Source organism: Microcaecilia unicolor, chromosome 5 (assembly GCF_901765095.1).
Source record: "Microcaecilia unicolor chromosome 5, aMicUni1.1, whole genome shotgun sequence".
Lineage (NCBI taxonomy): Eukaryota > Metazoa > Chordata > Amphibia > Gymnophiona > Siphonopidae > Microcaecilia > Microcaecilia unicolor.
In genome coordinates this window covers 255894967-255912855 of record NC_044035.1, presented here as the reverse complement: position 1 = coordinate 255912855, position 17889 = coordinate 255894967, and the positions used below count along the sequence as shown (strand labels likewise).

The following is a 17889-nucleotide window of genomic DNA, read 5'->3' as shown; positions in this document are numbered from 1 at the left end:
TGTTCCCCATACAACTTTTCAAAATGGAGCTTCAGGACTGTGTTAATCTCCCCATCAGTATGCACCCTATTTCCTCTCTCATCTATTAGTGTGAGTATTTTACGTATTTCGGCTTTTTTATTCGCCAATCTGGCCAACATTCTCCCACTTTTATTAGCAAAGCGGTAGAGTTGGTATTTATAATATATGTTTGATTTTTGGTGCCTTTGATGTATTAGCTCATTCAAGGTTTGTTGCGCCTCTAACAGCTGTCCCTTAATTCGCAATGAGTGTTCTCTCCCATATTGCCTCCTGACACTGGACCACCGGGGTGGCTTGAGGTGTGTGCTGGGAGGGCACCCTGCGGCTCAGGGGAGGAGAGGCAAAGCTCAGATTGCTGTGCATATCTGCAGGGCCCCCGCAAGACCTCTGCAGGGCCCCCGCAAGACCTGGGTCCATCCTTGCAGGATCCCTGCGAACCAGGTTCATCCCTGTGGGATCCCTGCAGCCCTGGAGGGGATTCCGCTCCCGTACATCTCTTTAATTTAGGCTTGGGGAGAGGGAGGGAGTTGTTGAAGTGATAAGCCACCTTCTCACCCTCTTCTTGCTACCAGAATGTCTGTAGAAAAGCAAAGTAAAGCTCTAGAGGGCATGAGTTGAAGCTACAGTGTGGTAAATTTAAAACGAATCGGAGAAAATTTTTCTTCACCCAACGTGTAATTAGACTCTGGAATTCATTGCCGGAGAACGTGGTACGGGCGGTTAGCTTGACGGAGTTTAAAAAGGGGTTAGATAGATTCCTAAAGGACAAGTCCATAGACCGCTATTAAATGGACTGGAAAAATTCCTCATTTTTAGGTATAACTTGTCTGGAATGTTTTTACGTTTGGGGAGCGTGCCAGGTGCCCTTGACCTGGATTGGCCACTGTCGGTGACAGGATGCTGGGCTAGATGGACCTTTGGTCTTTCCCAGTATGGCACTACTTATGTACTTATGTACTTATGTACTAGTAGGTAAGTCACAGGTGCTGTAACATGGCAGCCAGTGCAGTTGGCCTAGCTTGTGAGCAGGCAAGTAAAAGATGAATGTCAGCTAAAGAAGAATTACATTTAGATACAGTAGATGTGTTCTTAGCCACAGAATCTTACAATCTAAGTTTGTACATGAGTAAATGAAGTGTTAAGTAACTTGCCTCAGATCATAAAGAGTCAGAAGTAGGTATGCAAGTGAGTTGCATTTTACACAGGCCATCTATCTATCTATCTATCTATCTATCTATCTATCTATCTATCTATCTATCTAGATATAGATATGGCCTTCTTCAAATCTAAGCTAAAAGCCCACCTTTTTGATGCTGCTTTTAATTCCTAACCCTTATTCACTTGTTCAGAATCCTTATTTTATCATCCTCAATTTAATATTCCCTTATTTCTTGTTTGTCCTTTTTGTCTGTCCTAATTAGATTGTAAGCTCTGTCGAGCAGGGGCTGTCTCTTCATGTTCAAGTGTACAGTGCTGCGTACGTCTAGTAGCGCTATAGAAATGACAAGTAGTAGTAGTAGTGTTGTCACCCGCCTTTCTAATCTAAGTATTTCCCTATCTCTGGTTTTATTCTTAAAAGCTACATAAGAAATTGTTTCTCCTCTCAGCACAGCTTTTGCTGTTTCCCAAAAAAGAACCAGGTCAGTGCTATGCACTTCATTATTTGTCTTATATTCATTCCATTTGTCTAGTAAGTGCTTCTGGAATTGGTAATCTTTGTATAGGAATGCTGGAAATCTCCAGATCTTATGTGTAGAATTGTTTCCCCCTACACCCATTTGGACTTTTACCCAGGTATGATCTGAGATCATTATCGGCCCTATTTGCGCTTCTTCTACCTTAGTCAACAGTTCCCTTGATATTAACACATAATCTAGACATTGTTGAGTGGGCACGGGAGATATGCATAAAATCCTTCTCTATAGGATATAATGTCCTTCATATGTCTACCAAGTCCAGAGCAGTGCACAGTCTTTCAACACCCCTTTCTGTTCTAGCCAATTCTCTCTCCGTTGGTTGGGATCTATCCATTTCGGGGTCTATCACATCATTCATATCTCCCCCCCTTAACAGTATTGGTATTTCCCCCTGTACATGAATTTTTTGGGTAACCTGCGTGAAAAATTTCTTTCTACCTCTATTTGGGCCATATAAATTACATAGTAGTAGTGGCTGCCGTTCTATTACCACTAAGGTTAGGACAAACCTAAAAGTGTCATTAAACCAAAGTGTTTTCCTTTACTACTACTACTTATCGTTTCTATAGTGCTACTAGACGTATGCAGCGCTGGAGATGCACATGGTTTCATATTTCTAATATTGCTTAAAGTTAATTATTTCCATTTAAAAGTTTAGGTAAACTATAATAGTTCCAAAAAGCATCCTCCCAAATTGTAGTCTTCCACTCTATGAGGTTCCTTCTTGTTATTTTCATGTCATGTAATGACACTTCTCTAGTTCAGTTGCCCTGATAGTTATGACTAACTTTATTCTAAATTCAGCACATAAAATGTAGGATGTACAGCTAAACAGTATACAAAAATCTACTCACAATAATAGTGCTGAGCACACTACTAATATATCAATAGAGCTCATTCATCATAGCACCAATCATCTTAAAAAATCTTATAGACAAAAATAGTGGAGAAGAGGAATAAAGATGTGTCAGCTTTGAATGCTGAAGAATAGTTATCTAAGTTATTATTTTGAAGAGCAATAGCACAATAGTGTTTGGGTGACTACTAGGGTTTTTGAGCTCTTATTTTCTAGAAAAATTCAGCTTTTTTGACCAGTGATTAATGAAGTTACAACTATTAAGCTCTATGAAAAGGTTGTGAACTATTTTTCTACTGAGGTTATTTTTTCTCCAATACTTTTTTGTCTATAAGATTTTCTGAGATGATTGGTGCTATGGTGAATGAGCTATATTGATGTGATAGAAACATAGAAACATGACAGCAGATAAGAGCCAAATGGCTCATCTAGTCTGCCCATACGCAGCAACCACTATCTCCTCCTTTCCCTAAGAGATCCCACATGCCCACTGTCAGACACAGTCCTCATCTTCACCACCTCTACTGGGAGGCAATTTCACGCGTCCACCGCCCTTTCCATTAAAATGTATTGCCTTAGATTACTCCTGAGCCTAACACCTCTTAACTTCATCCTGTGTCCTCTCATTCCAGAGTTTTCCTTCATTTGAAAGAGGCTCACCTCCTGTACATTAATGCCACAGAGGTATTTAAATGTCTCTATCATATCCCCTCTCTCTCACCTTTCTTCCAGTGTATACTTATTGAGATCCTTAAGTCTGTCCCCATAAGCTTTATGACAACTGACCAATTTTGTAGCCGCCCTCTGGACTGACTCCATCCTGTTTATATCTTTTCACAGTTTCAGTCTCCAGAATTGCACACAGTATTCTAAATGGGGTCTCACAAGAGACTTATACAAGGGCACTATCACCTATTTTTTCCTGCTGGCCAATCTATGCACCTGAGCATCCTTCTGGCTTTGACCATTGCCTGTTCTATCTATTTGGCCACCTTGAGATCATCAGACACAATCGCCCCCAAGTCACGCTCTTCTTTCATTATTTTATACTGTTCTCTTGGATTTTTGCAACCTAAGTGTGACCCTGCATTTTTTTAGCATTAAATCTGAGTTGCCAATTGCTGGACCATTCATCAAGCTTCGCAAGATCCCTCTACATGCTATCCATACCCTCTGAGGTGTCTACCCAATTACAGAGTTTGGTATCGTCCACAAAGAGACAAACCTTACCAGACAGTCCTTCCACAATATCACTCACAAATATGTTAAAAAGAACTGGCCCAAGGACTGATCCCTGCGGTACACCACTAATAACATCCTATTCCTTGGAGCAAGCTCCATTTACCATTACCCTTTGTCTCCTTTCACTTAACCAGTTTTTAAACCAGTCAGTCACTTTAGTGCCCATAATGAGGGCACTCAGTTTATTATTAGTTGCCTGTGCTGAGTCATGTCAAAGGCTTTGTTAATATCCAAGTATACCACATTTAACGCCCCTTCCATATCCAAATATTTGGTCACTCAGTCAAAGAAATCAAACAGATTTGCCTGACAAGACCTGCCTCTAGTGAATCCATGCTGCCTCAGGTCCTGCAGTCTATTTGATTCTAAAAACTTCACAATCCTCCACTTTAGAAGTGATTCCATTAGTTTAGTCACCACTGAGGTCAGACTAACAGGTCTGTAATTCCCAACCTCATCCTTACCTCCACTCTTGTGCAGAGAGACCACATCCACCCTTCTGCAGTCCTTCAGGACTACTCCAGACTCTAAGGAAGCATTGAAAAGGTCAGACAACAGATCCGCTAGAACTTCTCCAAATTACTTGAGTACTCTCAGATGTATTCCATCAGGTCCCATCACGTTGTCTGTTTTTAGTTTAGCTAGCTCCTCGTGAACACAGTCTTCTGAGAATTGATCCTGATCTACCAAACATCCCATTAGCATTTGTTTTCTGCAGTCCTACCCTTGGCCTTTCATCCGTAAACACAAAACAGAAATAATTGTTAAACAGTTCAGCATTATCCTTACCAGCTTCTACATATTCCTCTCCTTCATCCTTGATCCTCACGATGCCATTTTGTCACATCCTCCTATTACTTACTCTGACAAAACAGTGGGTTTCTGAGCATAAAAACTGTATTATTTTATGAAGTGTATTTCTCTTAATTGGCCAGCAGATGGCACTGGTTTTGAGTTTTAAAGCTGTGGCAGAAAAAAATACTTTCTCTCTTCCAGTTCTGGCTTATGGAAAGGTAATCTGCAGTACCATTGGGAGCTCTGATTGGCCCTGGATTTCAAATCTAGCCTGAAGGTACTGGATTTTCCCCAGTCTCAGCCAGGGAGTGGAGAGTGAAAGATCTCTTTACTGAGGCCCTGTGAGCAGTTATATTTTATAACCTATGAGCAGCTACAGTTCCTGAACTCCCCAGGCACTACCCAGGTAGTAAACAAATGTTTAGATAGTTTTATAATTGATCCATATTGTTACCTGTTATTTTCTACTGATTTCACCTTTTTCTCTTCACTGTTCAAGTTCTGTGACAATAAACATTATTTAGTTTATTGACTCTGCTGTCCTGGACTGACTAAGAATCCTGGTTTGTGTTTTTGGGTCTGTGGGTGCTTTCTGAGAACTGTGGGACCCCTGGAGTGTGGTCCCAGTGTCCTAGAAATCACCAGAGAATACCCTGAGAGAGGGAGGCTAGCCCAGAGGCAAGCAGGACCCAGTCGGTGGGTGGAGGATTCTAGTATAGAGCATGAGCCCAAGTGCAGGCAAATCTGGGCAGTGCTGGGCTGACCCTTCAGGTGGCTGCAGGGTAACCCCAGGCAGGTGCTAGGTGTTTCGTGACAGACCCTTGTCCTTCTTTTTTGTGGCAGCGGTGGGATTGTCAGGGTCAGTGTGTGGCATGAGGGTCACCATCCACTGAGTGGTTCAGATTTTTTTTTTTAAACCTGTAACTTCCAGACATGGAGCACAGTGAATAGGGTCCCTTTCTTGTTCAGTTTTATTGGTAGTGTTAGGAGATTAGCAGCGTGCTGATGGTAACTGGTAACAGCCCTCAGAAACCGGATATATCTGACCTAATGCAAGAGCGACTGGATGACCTCAGCGGGGAAGAGCTGCAGGACTGGCCTGTGCTGAGTTCTCCCTGGGGAGAGACTAGACTCCTTGTGGGCAGAGGCCCGTGAGATAGCAGAGCTGGATGCCACACCAACTGAGACCCAGCATATCTACGTGGTAGAGCGACAGCGATGAGAGGAACGGGAAGAGCCACAGCGGTGAGAGGACAGGAACAGCAGCGTGACGAATGTGAGTTCCAGCTGCAGAAACTGAAGTTGGAAATGAAATTGACCCATATCCAAAGCTCCTGCTCAACTCCTGCACTGAGTTCGGAGGTAGGATCCACAGCACGGATTGGGCCCAACTTGTTTGCGCAGTTTGATGATGCCCAAGCAAATATAGATGGATATCTAAATGCATCTGAAAAAATTTCCCGCCTCAATAAGATTCCTCAGAAAGACTGACTGCGCTATGTGGGAGGAATGCTCACTGGTAGAGCACTTGAGGCATTCCAAGGACTGTCCATGGAGACATAGAGGGGCATAATCGAACGGTGCCGGCCATCTATATGGCTGGCCATCTTCGGGGCGGAGCCAACCGTATTATTGAAAAAGATGGCCGGCCATCTTTTCTTTCGATAATATTGTTGGGGCCGGCTAAATCTCAACATTTAGGTCAAATGTTGAGATCGCCGGGTTTAGAGATGGCCAGCTTTGGTTTTCGGCCATAATAGAAACAGACGTCCCTGACGTGCACTTTTTTGGACGGCCACCTCTGGATTACAAGACTGGTGCTCTAACCACTTGGCCACACTTAGATGTCCCTCCCTTTTGATTATGCCCCTTCAGGTCTCTCTCAGCCAATCACAGCGCATTTAGCTGTCTGTGAGTGGCTGAGAGAGACCCCTGTCTGTGATTGGCTGAGAGAGACCTGAAGGGGCATAATCAAAAGGGAGGGACATCTAATTAAGTGGAGCTGTGGCCAAGTGGTTAGAGCACTGGTCTTGTAATCCAGAGGTAGCCAGTTCAAATCCCACTGGTACTACTGAAAAAGCTGAGCAAAAATAGTTTTGATTTAGGAAGTCCCTGACAAGCAATTGGATTTTTTTTTTTTTGGGTGGGAGGGGATTGGTGACCACTGGGTGAGTAAGGGGAGGTCATTCCCGATTCCCTCCGGTGGTCATTTGGTCAGCTGGGGCTCCTTTTTGAAGTTTGGTCGTGAAAAAAAGGGACCAAGTAAAACCGGCGAAATGCTCATCAAGGCTGGCTTTCTTTTTTCCATTATCGTGAGAAGCCGGCCATCTCATGAGCACGCCCCCATCCCGCCTTCACTAACCTACCGATACGCCCCCTTGAAATTTCGCCGGCTCCGCGACGGAAAGCAGTTGAAGCCGGCCAAAATCGGCTTTCGATTATACTGATTTGGCTGGGTTCAGGAGACCACCGGCCATCTTCCGATTTGTGTCGGAAGATGGCCGGTAATCTCTTTCGAAAATGAGCTGGATAGTAACATAGTAAATGACGGAAGATAGAGACTTGTACGGTCCATCACTTCTGCCCAACAAGATAAACTCATTTTACATGGTATGCGATATTTTATATGTATACCCGAGTTTGATTTGTCCTTGCCAGTTTCAAGGCATAGATCGTAGAAGTCTGCCCAGCACTGTTCTTGTACTAAAATTTCTGAAGCTAACGTTGAAACCCCTTAAAATTTACACTCCAGCCCATCCATATCTATTCAGTCACGATCAGGGCGTAGGCCATAGAAGTCTGCCCAGCACTGGTTTTGCTTTCCAACCCATTCCTTCTAAACAGGATTCCTTTGTGTTTAACCCACGCATGTTTGAATTCCATTACCGTTTTCATCACCACCACTTCGCTTGGGAGGGCATTCCATGTATCCACCAACCTTTCTGTGAAAAAATATTTCCTGATGTTACTCCCAAGTCTGCCCCCCTTCAATCTCAATTCATGACCTCTAGTTCTACCGCCTTCCTGTCTCCAGAAAAGGTTTGTTTGCAGATAAATACCTTTCAAATATTTGAACGCCTGTATCATGTCACCCCTGTTTCTCCTTTCCTCCAAGATATACACGTTCAGGTCGGCAAGTCTTGTACGGTTTGCAATGCAAATCCCATACCATTTTTGTAGCTTTTCTTTGCACTGCTTCCAGTCCTTTTACATCTTTAGCAACATACGGCCTCTAAAACTGGATACAATACTCCAAGAGGGGCCTCACCAACGACTTGTTGAGGGACATCACAACACCTCCTTTCTTCTGCTGGTTATACCTCTCTCTCTATGCAGCCTAGCATCCTTCTGGCCATGGTCGTCGCCTTGTCACATTGTTTCTTCACCTTCACATCCTCGGACATCAACACCCCAAGGTCTCTCTCGTGAGTCGAGCTTACTAATCTCTCCCCTCATATTCGGTATCTCTCTTTTGAGTTTCTGTACCCCAAGTGCATCACTCTGCACGTCTTGGCATTAAACTTTAACTTTCAGTATGCTGCTAGGGTACAATCAATAGTTGGTTCCCTATTTTTTACTAAACAACAAATGTGGAACCTCTCATAAATTTTTACTATATTTTTTACTTGCTAAAATATAGTGAATAGTGCTTAGATTTGAGTGCAGGTCAACACCCAAGGAGCCATCTCCTCTAATGAATAGCAGTGCATATAAGCACATAAGCACCGCCATACTGGGAAAAGACCAAGAGTCCATCAAGCCCAGCAACCTGTCTCTGACAGCGGCCAATCCAGGCTTCAAGAACCCGGCAAAACAAACAAAAAAAAAATGTAATAATGTTCAATGGTCTTTTCCTTCACGAATCTGTCCAAACCCCCCTTAAACTCCGTAAGGCCAGCTGCTGTCACTATATTCTCCGGCAACGAGTTCCAGAGTCCAACTACACGCTGAGTAAAGAAAAACTTTCTCCTATTTGTTTTAAATCTGCCATATTCTAGCTTCATCTTGGGTCCCCTGGTTCTATTATTGTTTGAATCATCATTGCACTGTTGACCTCCACCCTACCTAAACTCTTGATCACATATAATCCATTCTATGCTGTAATATTCAAATGTTCATATAAAACACAGTCAATTTATTTGTAGGGCTGATTAGTCTTGTCAGTGCAAACTGAATTCTTCTTGCTATAGCTCTTCAATTGTGGATTTTCCAGCTCTCCAACAAAATCCCCCAAATGATGTGCTCAGGATTTTCACAGATTTTCACGGACTGAGCACATCATTTTAGGGATTTTGTTGGAGAGCTGGAAAATCCACAATTGAAGAGCGATAGCAAGATCAGTTTGCACTGACAAGACTAATCAGCCCTACAGATAAGTTGACTGTGTTTTATATAAACATTTGAATATTACTGCATAAGAATTGATTATATGTGATCAAAAGTTTAGGTAGGGCAGAGGTCAGCAGTGCAGTGATGGTGGTATGCAGTGCTATTCGTGGCTCCTTGGATGTTTACCAGCACTTCAATCTGAGAACTATTCACTACATTTTAGTAAGTAAAAAATATATAGCAAAAATTTATGAGAGGTTCCACATTTGTTGTTTATTAAATTTTAACTGCCGACCCTCAACCATTCTTCTAATGTTTGGAGATCCCTTCTCATTGTTTCTACTCCCTCCGGGGTATCCACTCTATTGGCTATCTTCGTGTCGTCCGCAAAAAGGCAAACCTTTCCTTCCAACTCTTCAGCAATATTTCCCACTAATATATTAAACAGAATTGGTCCCAGCACTGACCCCTGAACAACTCCACTGTTCACCTTCCTTTCCCCCGAGCGGATTCCATTTACCACCACCCTCTGCCACTTGCTGGTCAACCAGTTTCCTATCCAGTTCAAGTTCAGCCCTTTCAGCTTATTCACGAATCTTCTGTGGGAGATCGTATCAAAGGCTTTGCTGAAATCCAAGTAGATTACATCTAGTGCATGTCCTTCATCTAGTTCTTTGGTCACCCAGTCAAAGAAGTCAATAAGATTCTTTTGGCAGGATTTTCCTTTGGTAAAGTCATGTTGCCTCGGGTCCTATAATCCATTGGCTTCTAGAAAGTTAACTATCCTTTCTTTCAGCAGTGACGCCATTATTTTTCCTACCACAGACGTGAGACTGGTCTGTAGTTTCCTACTTATTGCCTGTCTCCACTTTTGTGAAGAGGGGTCACATCTGCTCATCTCCAATCTCAAGGAACCTCTCCCGTCTCTAAAGATCTATTAAATAAATCTTTAAGAGGTCCCGCCGGGACCTCTCTGAGCTCACTTGGTATCCTGGGATGTATCCCATCCAGCCCCATAGCTTTGTCCACCTTCAGATTCTCAAGCTGTTTATAAACTCTTTCTTCCATAAACGGCACAGTATCCACTCCATTCCCAGATATTCCCTCGGCAGCCAACCACAGTCCTTCTCCAAGTTTTTCCTCCATGCTCCCAGTTTGAGGAGGTATGCAAAGCTTTGTTGAACCGTTATGCCATTACCTCCGAGACCTACAGACTAAAGTTACGGACTTTGCTAATGGGGGTGGATGATACTCACAGCGAGTTTGTGATCCAGTTAAAATACCAACATCAGCAGTGGCTCAGTGGAGCTGAGGTTAAAACCCTGGAGGACTGCCAAAACCTGATGTTCCTGGAACAGTTTCTTCAGTGTTGTTGTCCAGAGGTGAGGGAACATGTTCAAGATCACCAGCCCTGAACTCCAGAGAAGGCGGCTGAGTTGGCTGACATCTTTATGGCTAAGCGTCCCTAGTTGGCAAAGAGAAGCTATCCTTATCCGCAGTAGCAGGGAACTAAGGGCAGCCAGGGCTCTAAGTTAAATATCCCTGTAACTTCAGAGACGGTCAGCAAAATCGCCAATGTTCCCCAAAAGCCTAAAGACTTTAGGCATGAACGCCCTTGTTACCAGTGTGGGAGTACAGGACATTTCAAAGCGGATTGCCCAGATAATCCCAATCACTAAAAAGCATTTCAATTCCTGCACCAAAGCTGGAGGCTTTCGTGGGTAGCTCCAGTCCCACGAAGGAGGCCCACTCAGTTGCCGCAGCACAAAAAGTTACAGGTCATTCATCAAGCAAGGAAGCAGATTGGCTTCCTTAACACTATAGCACCCCAGTAACTGTGAATCAGACCCAGGCGGCTGAACTTGTCGACACTGGCTCTAGCATGACTTTATTATGACCAGAGCTAGTGCCAGAAGATGCTATTCTTCCAGGGTGCACTGTCGAGGTAATGTTAGCCAATAGATACCAAGAGACTGTACCCTTTGCTCGAGTATTCCTGGATTGGGGTATCAAGCCTGGATACATTGAAGTAGGAATAATGAAAAATGTGCCAGTACCAATGCTGTGTGGGACCGACATATGTTCAATAAACATTACCCTCAATAGCGGAGTCAGAATTTCCACTATGATGACCCGTAGTGAGGCCTGGGCGGCCCAACAAGCGGAGGCAGGAGAGATCACCTTTCCAGTTCCAGATCTTGAGCCAGTCCAGGTGGAATCAGTTGACCAAGCAGCAGGAGGAGGCACTCCAGTGCTTCCAGAAGCACCAGTTCCAGAGGTGACTGGGGCCATGAGTATGGAACAGCCTGATTTAACTGACATACCTGTTGAGCAGACTGTTGACTCTGATTTGTCAGAATCACCAGAAGACCCTTCCAAATATGGATATTGATCTAGGACAGAGACATGCTTTTCAGGAAGTACAACACTCTGATCCTAACCTGGAAGCCCTGAGACAGAAGGGCTGGTCAACCAACCAACCAATAAGACTTGTAAAGACCGTATCCTATGGAAAGGGGGCTTGCTGTATAGAGAGACTGATCCCACTGATCCTAACAGGCAAACAGCTTATAGTGCCCAGAGCATACAGAGAACAACTCTTACAGATTGTACAAGACATTCCATTAGCAGGACATCAGGGGGTGACACGCACATGCACTAAATTGACCCAGAACTTTTACTTGCTGGGAGTATCTTGAGCCGTAGCTGACTATTATCAAACCTGTGATGAGTGCCAAAGAGTGTGCCAAATTTATAAAGAGTGGGTAAGACCCAAGATCACCCCCAAGCACCCCTGAAACCTTTGCCCATTACCAGTGAGCCATTTGAGAGGATAGCTCTGGATATAGTGGGGCCTCTAGCTGTCTCTAGCTGGACTGGGAAAAGATATATATTGACAGCGGTGGACTTTGCTACCAGATATCCTTAATAGAAGCCCTGTTAGAAATATTTTCCTGGGTAGGATATCCATGAGAAATACTCTCAGACCAGGGGACACAGTTTATGTCTGAGCTGACCAAAGTCTGTGGGGCACACTGTGGAGTGAAATCTGTATGTACTACCGCATATCACCCTGAAACTAATGGGTTGATGAGAGATTTAATGGGATATTAAAGCACTAGTAAAAAGCCCCGTTCTGATGCAAATGAAACGGGGGCTAGCAAGGTTTTCTTCTGTGTGCATGTGGGAGTGTGTGTGTCCCTGCTCTCTCTCCCTCCCCCCTCTGAGTCCTTCATTGTTACAGAGAGAGCGATTTGATTTCCTGCTTTGCTGTTTTCCTTCACTGTTTGTGTTAGAGAGAGAGCGAGGGCGGGGCAGACACTCATGGGGAAACCGGATATCTCTCCCCCTTCACACTTCCGGCTGGAGGCTTCATAGAACGTTGGTCTTGCCTTTTATATATAGAGATATGTTAAAGACTTTTGTGGAGTTGGGAGACTGAGACTGGGAACAGTACTTGCCCTATCTACTATTTGCATACAGAAAAGTACCCCAGGAGTCTACTGGATTCTTCCCATTTGAGCTGATTTATCGCTGGAGGGTGAGAGGCTGAACCCATGCTGACCCTGTCCCATTAATCCATGATTGTCTATGTGTTCCGAAATGTTATTCTTCATAATAGTTTCCACTATTTTTGCCTGGCACTAACATCAGGCTTACTGGTCTGTAACTTCCCAGATCACTCCTGGAAACCTTGTTAAAAATTGGCGTGACATTGGCCACCCTCCAATCTTCAGGTACTACAAACGATTTTAACAACAGGTTACATATTACTAACAGCATATCAGCAATTTCATGCTTGAGTTCTTTGACTACCCTTGAATGTATGTCATCTGGTCCATCCCCTGCTGCCTGCCTGAAATCCAAGGTCAACAAAAAAAATGTTTGAGAGCAGGAAATTATATATTAAGCAAAACCACAATAGCTTCCCAGAACTCTTCAGTAGAAAATTTAATAAATTGGTGCTTTGATAAATCTTCAGGTTGCAAATTAAAACAAACTATTTTTTTAATCTATCAGCGGCGTAGCCAAGGGTAGGCCTGGGTGGGCACAGGCCCACCCATTCTTGCCTCAGGCCCACCCAGTCAGCAGCCCATGAGGCCCACAAAACTCTTCAGTGGCAGCACCTCACTACTCTCTCTCCCTCTTCACTTGTGGCCTGGCATCTGCCCGTCTCTCTACCCCCCTCCCAGTCACCCTCAGAGCTACTGCCGGTGGAATCCTGCACCGGCCCTGCAGGCTTCTCTCTATCATGTCCCGCCCTCAGTGATGTCACTTCTTGTTTTTTTGGTGGGAATGTGGTAGAGAGAAGCCTGCAGGGCCGGCACAGGATGCCTATAGGAATTGCGACGGACAACGGCTCTGAGGTAGGACCGGGGGAGGGGGTTCAGAGAGAAACGGACAGACGGGTCATTAAAAAAAAAAACACTATATTGTATGTATGTACAGGGGTAGCGTTGGGGATGAGAAGGGCCCACCCAGGTTAACTCTAGGCCCACCCAAAATGGCAGGTCTGCCTACGCCCTTGCATAGCTGAACAACAGATAGGCAAACAGCAAGACAAGCAATTGACTTTAAATACTCATTGTGCAAAGCGAAACACTATTCTACCTCAACAGGAGGGAAATTCTCCCAGGTTCTTGACATGAGATTTGGAGGAATAATATCCTCTGGATCCTTCTTCATGCACCACTGAGAAACTTCAGTAAAAGGTCGGAGGACAGTAATACCAAGAACACCTGATTCAAAGAAAAACAGTGCCAAGTTTAATTCATAAAGCATTCTCCCAAGTGGCTTATTGTTTAGCATTTGTTCTGAATAGGTCTTATATAAGGAATAATGGCAAATTAAGGGCCCCTTTTACCACACTGTGGTAAAAGTGGGCACCTTTTACCGCAGCAGGTAAAAGGCATTTTGTTTTACAGGAAATGGCCATGCAGCAAGTTAACCACTTGCTTTCTGGCCATTTCCCTTACCGTCATCTATTTAGGAGGTGGTAAGGGCTCCTGTGCTAACCGGGCGGTGCATGGTGCTGCCAGATTACTGGAAATGGCACACAGAGGGGGCTGGCACTACTGCCGGGCTACTACGGTAGCCCAGCGGTAGTGCCTGATTGGCGCACGCCAACATAGCGGTAGTTGTATCGTGGCATTGTAAAAGAGCCCCTAAATTACTCCACCTACACAAAGAGCTCCAATAAAATAATCCAATTCTCTCTACCTGGATAGTCTGGGATGGGCTCCTTTATAATGGCAATGGCAGGATCTGAGTAACATGCAGCAATATATTCCTCCACCTCTTTTTCCCGAAGGAGTTCCAATCCTGATCCATCCTCACTGATAACAAAAAACCTAGGGTATGCATTCAATAGATCATTAGTCTCTGGATAAAGAAATCAAACAGCAAGCTAGGTTCCTCCAAATATCAGCTCACAATTTCTAGACTTTACTGTGTATTCATTTGGACCTTTTTTTTGTTGTATTAAGAACAATTTACATACAATTTTACTAGGTATCTAAGCATTTGCTTTTGTAAATGAGAAGCCCATGCCTCAAAAGGGCAGGACTAGATGAGGCTGCAGGTGGCCAGTAATGTGTAAGGATTTCATTTTGAAATCTCCATGTGGTTTCAGCTATTCCCGTGGGCCTGCAAGCCCTGTTCAAGGTTTCAAATCTATCTCCATTATATTTTATTGTATTACATTGCTATATTTTAAAAAATAGCTTTATAATTTTTATTATTGTCATGCCTTGAATGTAAATACAAATCCATTTATTTAAACTATCTATGCTATATTCATATATGTGTTAGAAATGCATTCTGGTGAGGACCAGCATGCCAATTTATCTGGATGGGAACAACATTCAAAAACTTTTCAACTAATAGCTCAGAACAATGGATTACTTCTGATGATATTAAGGATGCATTATGAAAATGATAGCACCCCCAGCTCAGAAGGGAATATCAAGAGTTAAGCATTAAAAATTTGAAACATAATTTTAAGACAGAGCAGGACAGATGCATTTAACTTAGTTACAGATTGCTGACACTTGCTGAATTAACAGTTTCAGCAAGCTTAAGTAATGAATGTTTTGTTCAGATGTTGGGAAGTGTCACTAAGAACACACATGTTTGGAAGGGAATAGGGAAGTAAGAGAGAAATATGCATATATCTGAGCATGCAGATGTAATATGGAATAATGTATGTTAGTTCCGTATTCCTATAACTGTTAAAAATCTTTATTGGAATGATAATGATATTTATCAAAATAGCTAGCACCTGTCTGACCTTTGCTCTTTAGAATGCTGATAGATGTTGAATACAATCTAGCCAATGATTTTTCAAAGTTTGTGTCCCACGATTGTGACTTAATGCATTCTTAATAAAAGAGCAGAGGACCTGAGGGATTGTGAGACAGTTCTGGGTGAACTCACAGTCATTAAGTGGGGCCCACACTCTCCCGAAGGCCTTTGTATTTATTTTTGTATTGGTGGTATTTGTGTGAATTTCTTTCCCTTGGTTTCCTAGAGTTGAAAATAAAGCACCAGGTATGTTCTTGTTCTGGGCGGGGTCCCAGGCAATCACCTCAATCTATACTAGGTAAATATAAAAAAATTGCATTGCTTAAATATTGTGAAACTGCAATTTATTAGAACTAATATTGCAATTGATTTTAGAATCTTAAAAATCTTTAAACTTCCATATTTATTTCATGGGCTACAGAAACAGTGTGACCCAACATTTTTGCACCAATACAAATTCACTGTTCTCAACATCTTGCATGACTAACTTAAGAGGTTCATTTAATAAAGTGTGGTAAGTTTTGCGCTTATCACATGTTTACTCCAAAAATTAATGTGCGGTAAGTGCAAAACTGATGCAGTAAATGGAGAGGGTGTGCCCTGCATCTACTGAACAGGCACCACATTACATGCCTGAGCTGATGGCGCCAATGGCCCACACTATGGGCCAAGCATGTAATTCACCACAGGCACTAATTGTCAGAATGACTGCTGTCTGTGGTGGTACAAGCATATTATGGCCCCCTGAATCATCACACCAACCCGATTCCTGATGTATCACTTGAACCCTCCACGACACTCCCTGACATCGCCCGAATCTTTCCCTGACATCACCTGAACCCTTGACACTAGTCCAATTCCCCCACTCCCCGACCTTCCCTTAGGACTTAACTGATGGCCCCTAGTGGTAGTTCTGAGAGGCTGCCACTAGGGGTCATAATGCCAGTGCTGACCCCTGGGTAAGTCCTGGGGAGGGGAAGGCTCTGGCAGTGGGTAGTTGTAAAGTGTAAGGGGTGGGATTTAAGGAAGGAGGCCAGATGGTTGTGCTGGCTCCCCATTTGATTGGGACTGCCATAGGGGGTTTGGGATGGCGTTGGGGGTGGGGGAGAGGGATCTTGTCGAGGGGTTGGTGTTGGGAAGGATTCAGGTGATGCACTGGGGATTAGATTGGTGTAGAGGGGAGGATCGGGTGATGTTCTCCTGCACCAGCACTATCATCATACTGCATTACTGGGCTGTCAGTAGCGTAGAGGAGGCGGTAAGTTTGGCTACACTATTGGCAGGTAATGTGGCATTCTTACTACAAAAGGCCCTTATTCTAGTGCAGAAGACAGTAGCGCAAGCCTGCACTACTCTCTACTACACTGATAATGCCATGCTAGTTGCTTAACCAAGCGTAGTAAGAGCACACATTAATGAAAATCAGGTTTTACTCATATAAACTGTTTCCCCTCTGATGATTTTAACATTTTCAACTAAACTAGAAATTAATGTTAGAAATAACTGACTGTGATAGAAGTTTTTTGGAAGGCAGTAAAAGGTTCACTAGTCTGTGTGTAAAACTGGTGGTTTGTTTCTAGGAATATGTACTATTTAAGTAATGAAATGTAATTTCAGTTTGGTCATGCCTTTGTAACCTGGACGTGTCAAGCACCAGGTCTCAATACAGACGCCCATCTTTTTGGATATGGACACCTCTTCTCCTTTTGCAACTGGAGTTGGCCCTCTCTAGTCCCACCCAAAACATGCCCAGACCATGTGCCTTTGTCATATGGGTGTACTGTAGTTTTAGACATCCATATCCTGGGTATATAAAATTGGTATTTGGGCATCCATTCAATATGGACATCTAAATGCCGGTCTTCAGACATCTAAAACAAGAATAAAGCTTCTAGAATACTACTATAGGCACCTACAGTCTTTATAAAATGCTAATATGATCAACAGAAATCACACCAAGCACGGATAGTTATACCTGCCTTAAGCAGATGTAAATGTCTGCACCTAGATTATTCAAGTATTGTGTAAATTAGCATATTTTATAATTTATGAGTGTACTTGCAAACTCAACCTATGCTCCATCCAGACTCCACTTCTGTACATACCTACTAGCAAAGCACAAGTTATCATCTCATGCACATACTTTTATGCCAGTCAGTATTTTATAAAAGGCCATTTATATGTATATTGACAGTATGCAAGTTTGTACTCTTGCTTTCCTATTTTATTATTGGAGTTCTTTTTATTGTTACAATGTTTTGGAATTGTTAGTATTGTACACTGCTCAGATCTGTATGTTCAGAATTGGTGGTTGTTATGTTTCGGGGTGTGAGCCCTTAATTCGTAGTGAAACCATGAAAGACCAAACACAGACTAGCAGCTACGAGGCTGGCCTAGGCGGTTCTCACATACAGCAAATATACTGGGACTGGAGTAGGCAGAGAGATAACGTGTCAAGCAGCAAGGATTAAGAGCAGCCAGGCCACGAACACATAGAAACTAGCAGCTTCTCAGGAATCCACTCGCATACAGAAGCAGCAGGCTGTACTGGAACCCACTCACACCCACACAGTGGCTGAAGACTGTACTGGAACCCACTTACACACACAGTGGCTAGGAGATGTACTGGAATCCACTCACACACAG

At 43.4% G+C, this 17889-nt stretch overlaps 1 protein-coding gene across 1 annotated transcript in view; it reads right to left on the bottom strand.

Moving 5' to 3' along the window:
• The window catches only part of SPAG17 (sperm associated antigen 17), a 994731-nt gene that overhangs the window by 204735 nt on the left and 772107 nt on the right, over positions 1 to 17889 (bottom strand). The window contains exons 33-34 of the mRNA XM_030205033.1: positions 14161 to 14291; positions 13552 to 13679 (exon numbers count right to left, since the gene is read on the bottom strand). Coding sequence (XP_030060893.1) covers positions 13552 to 13679; positions 14161 to 14291 — 259 coding nt within the window. The remainder of the gene's footprint in view (positions 1 to 13551; positions 13680 to 14160; positions 14292 to 17889) is intronic.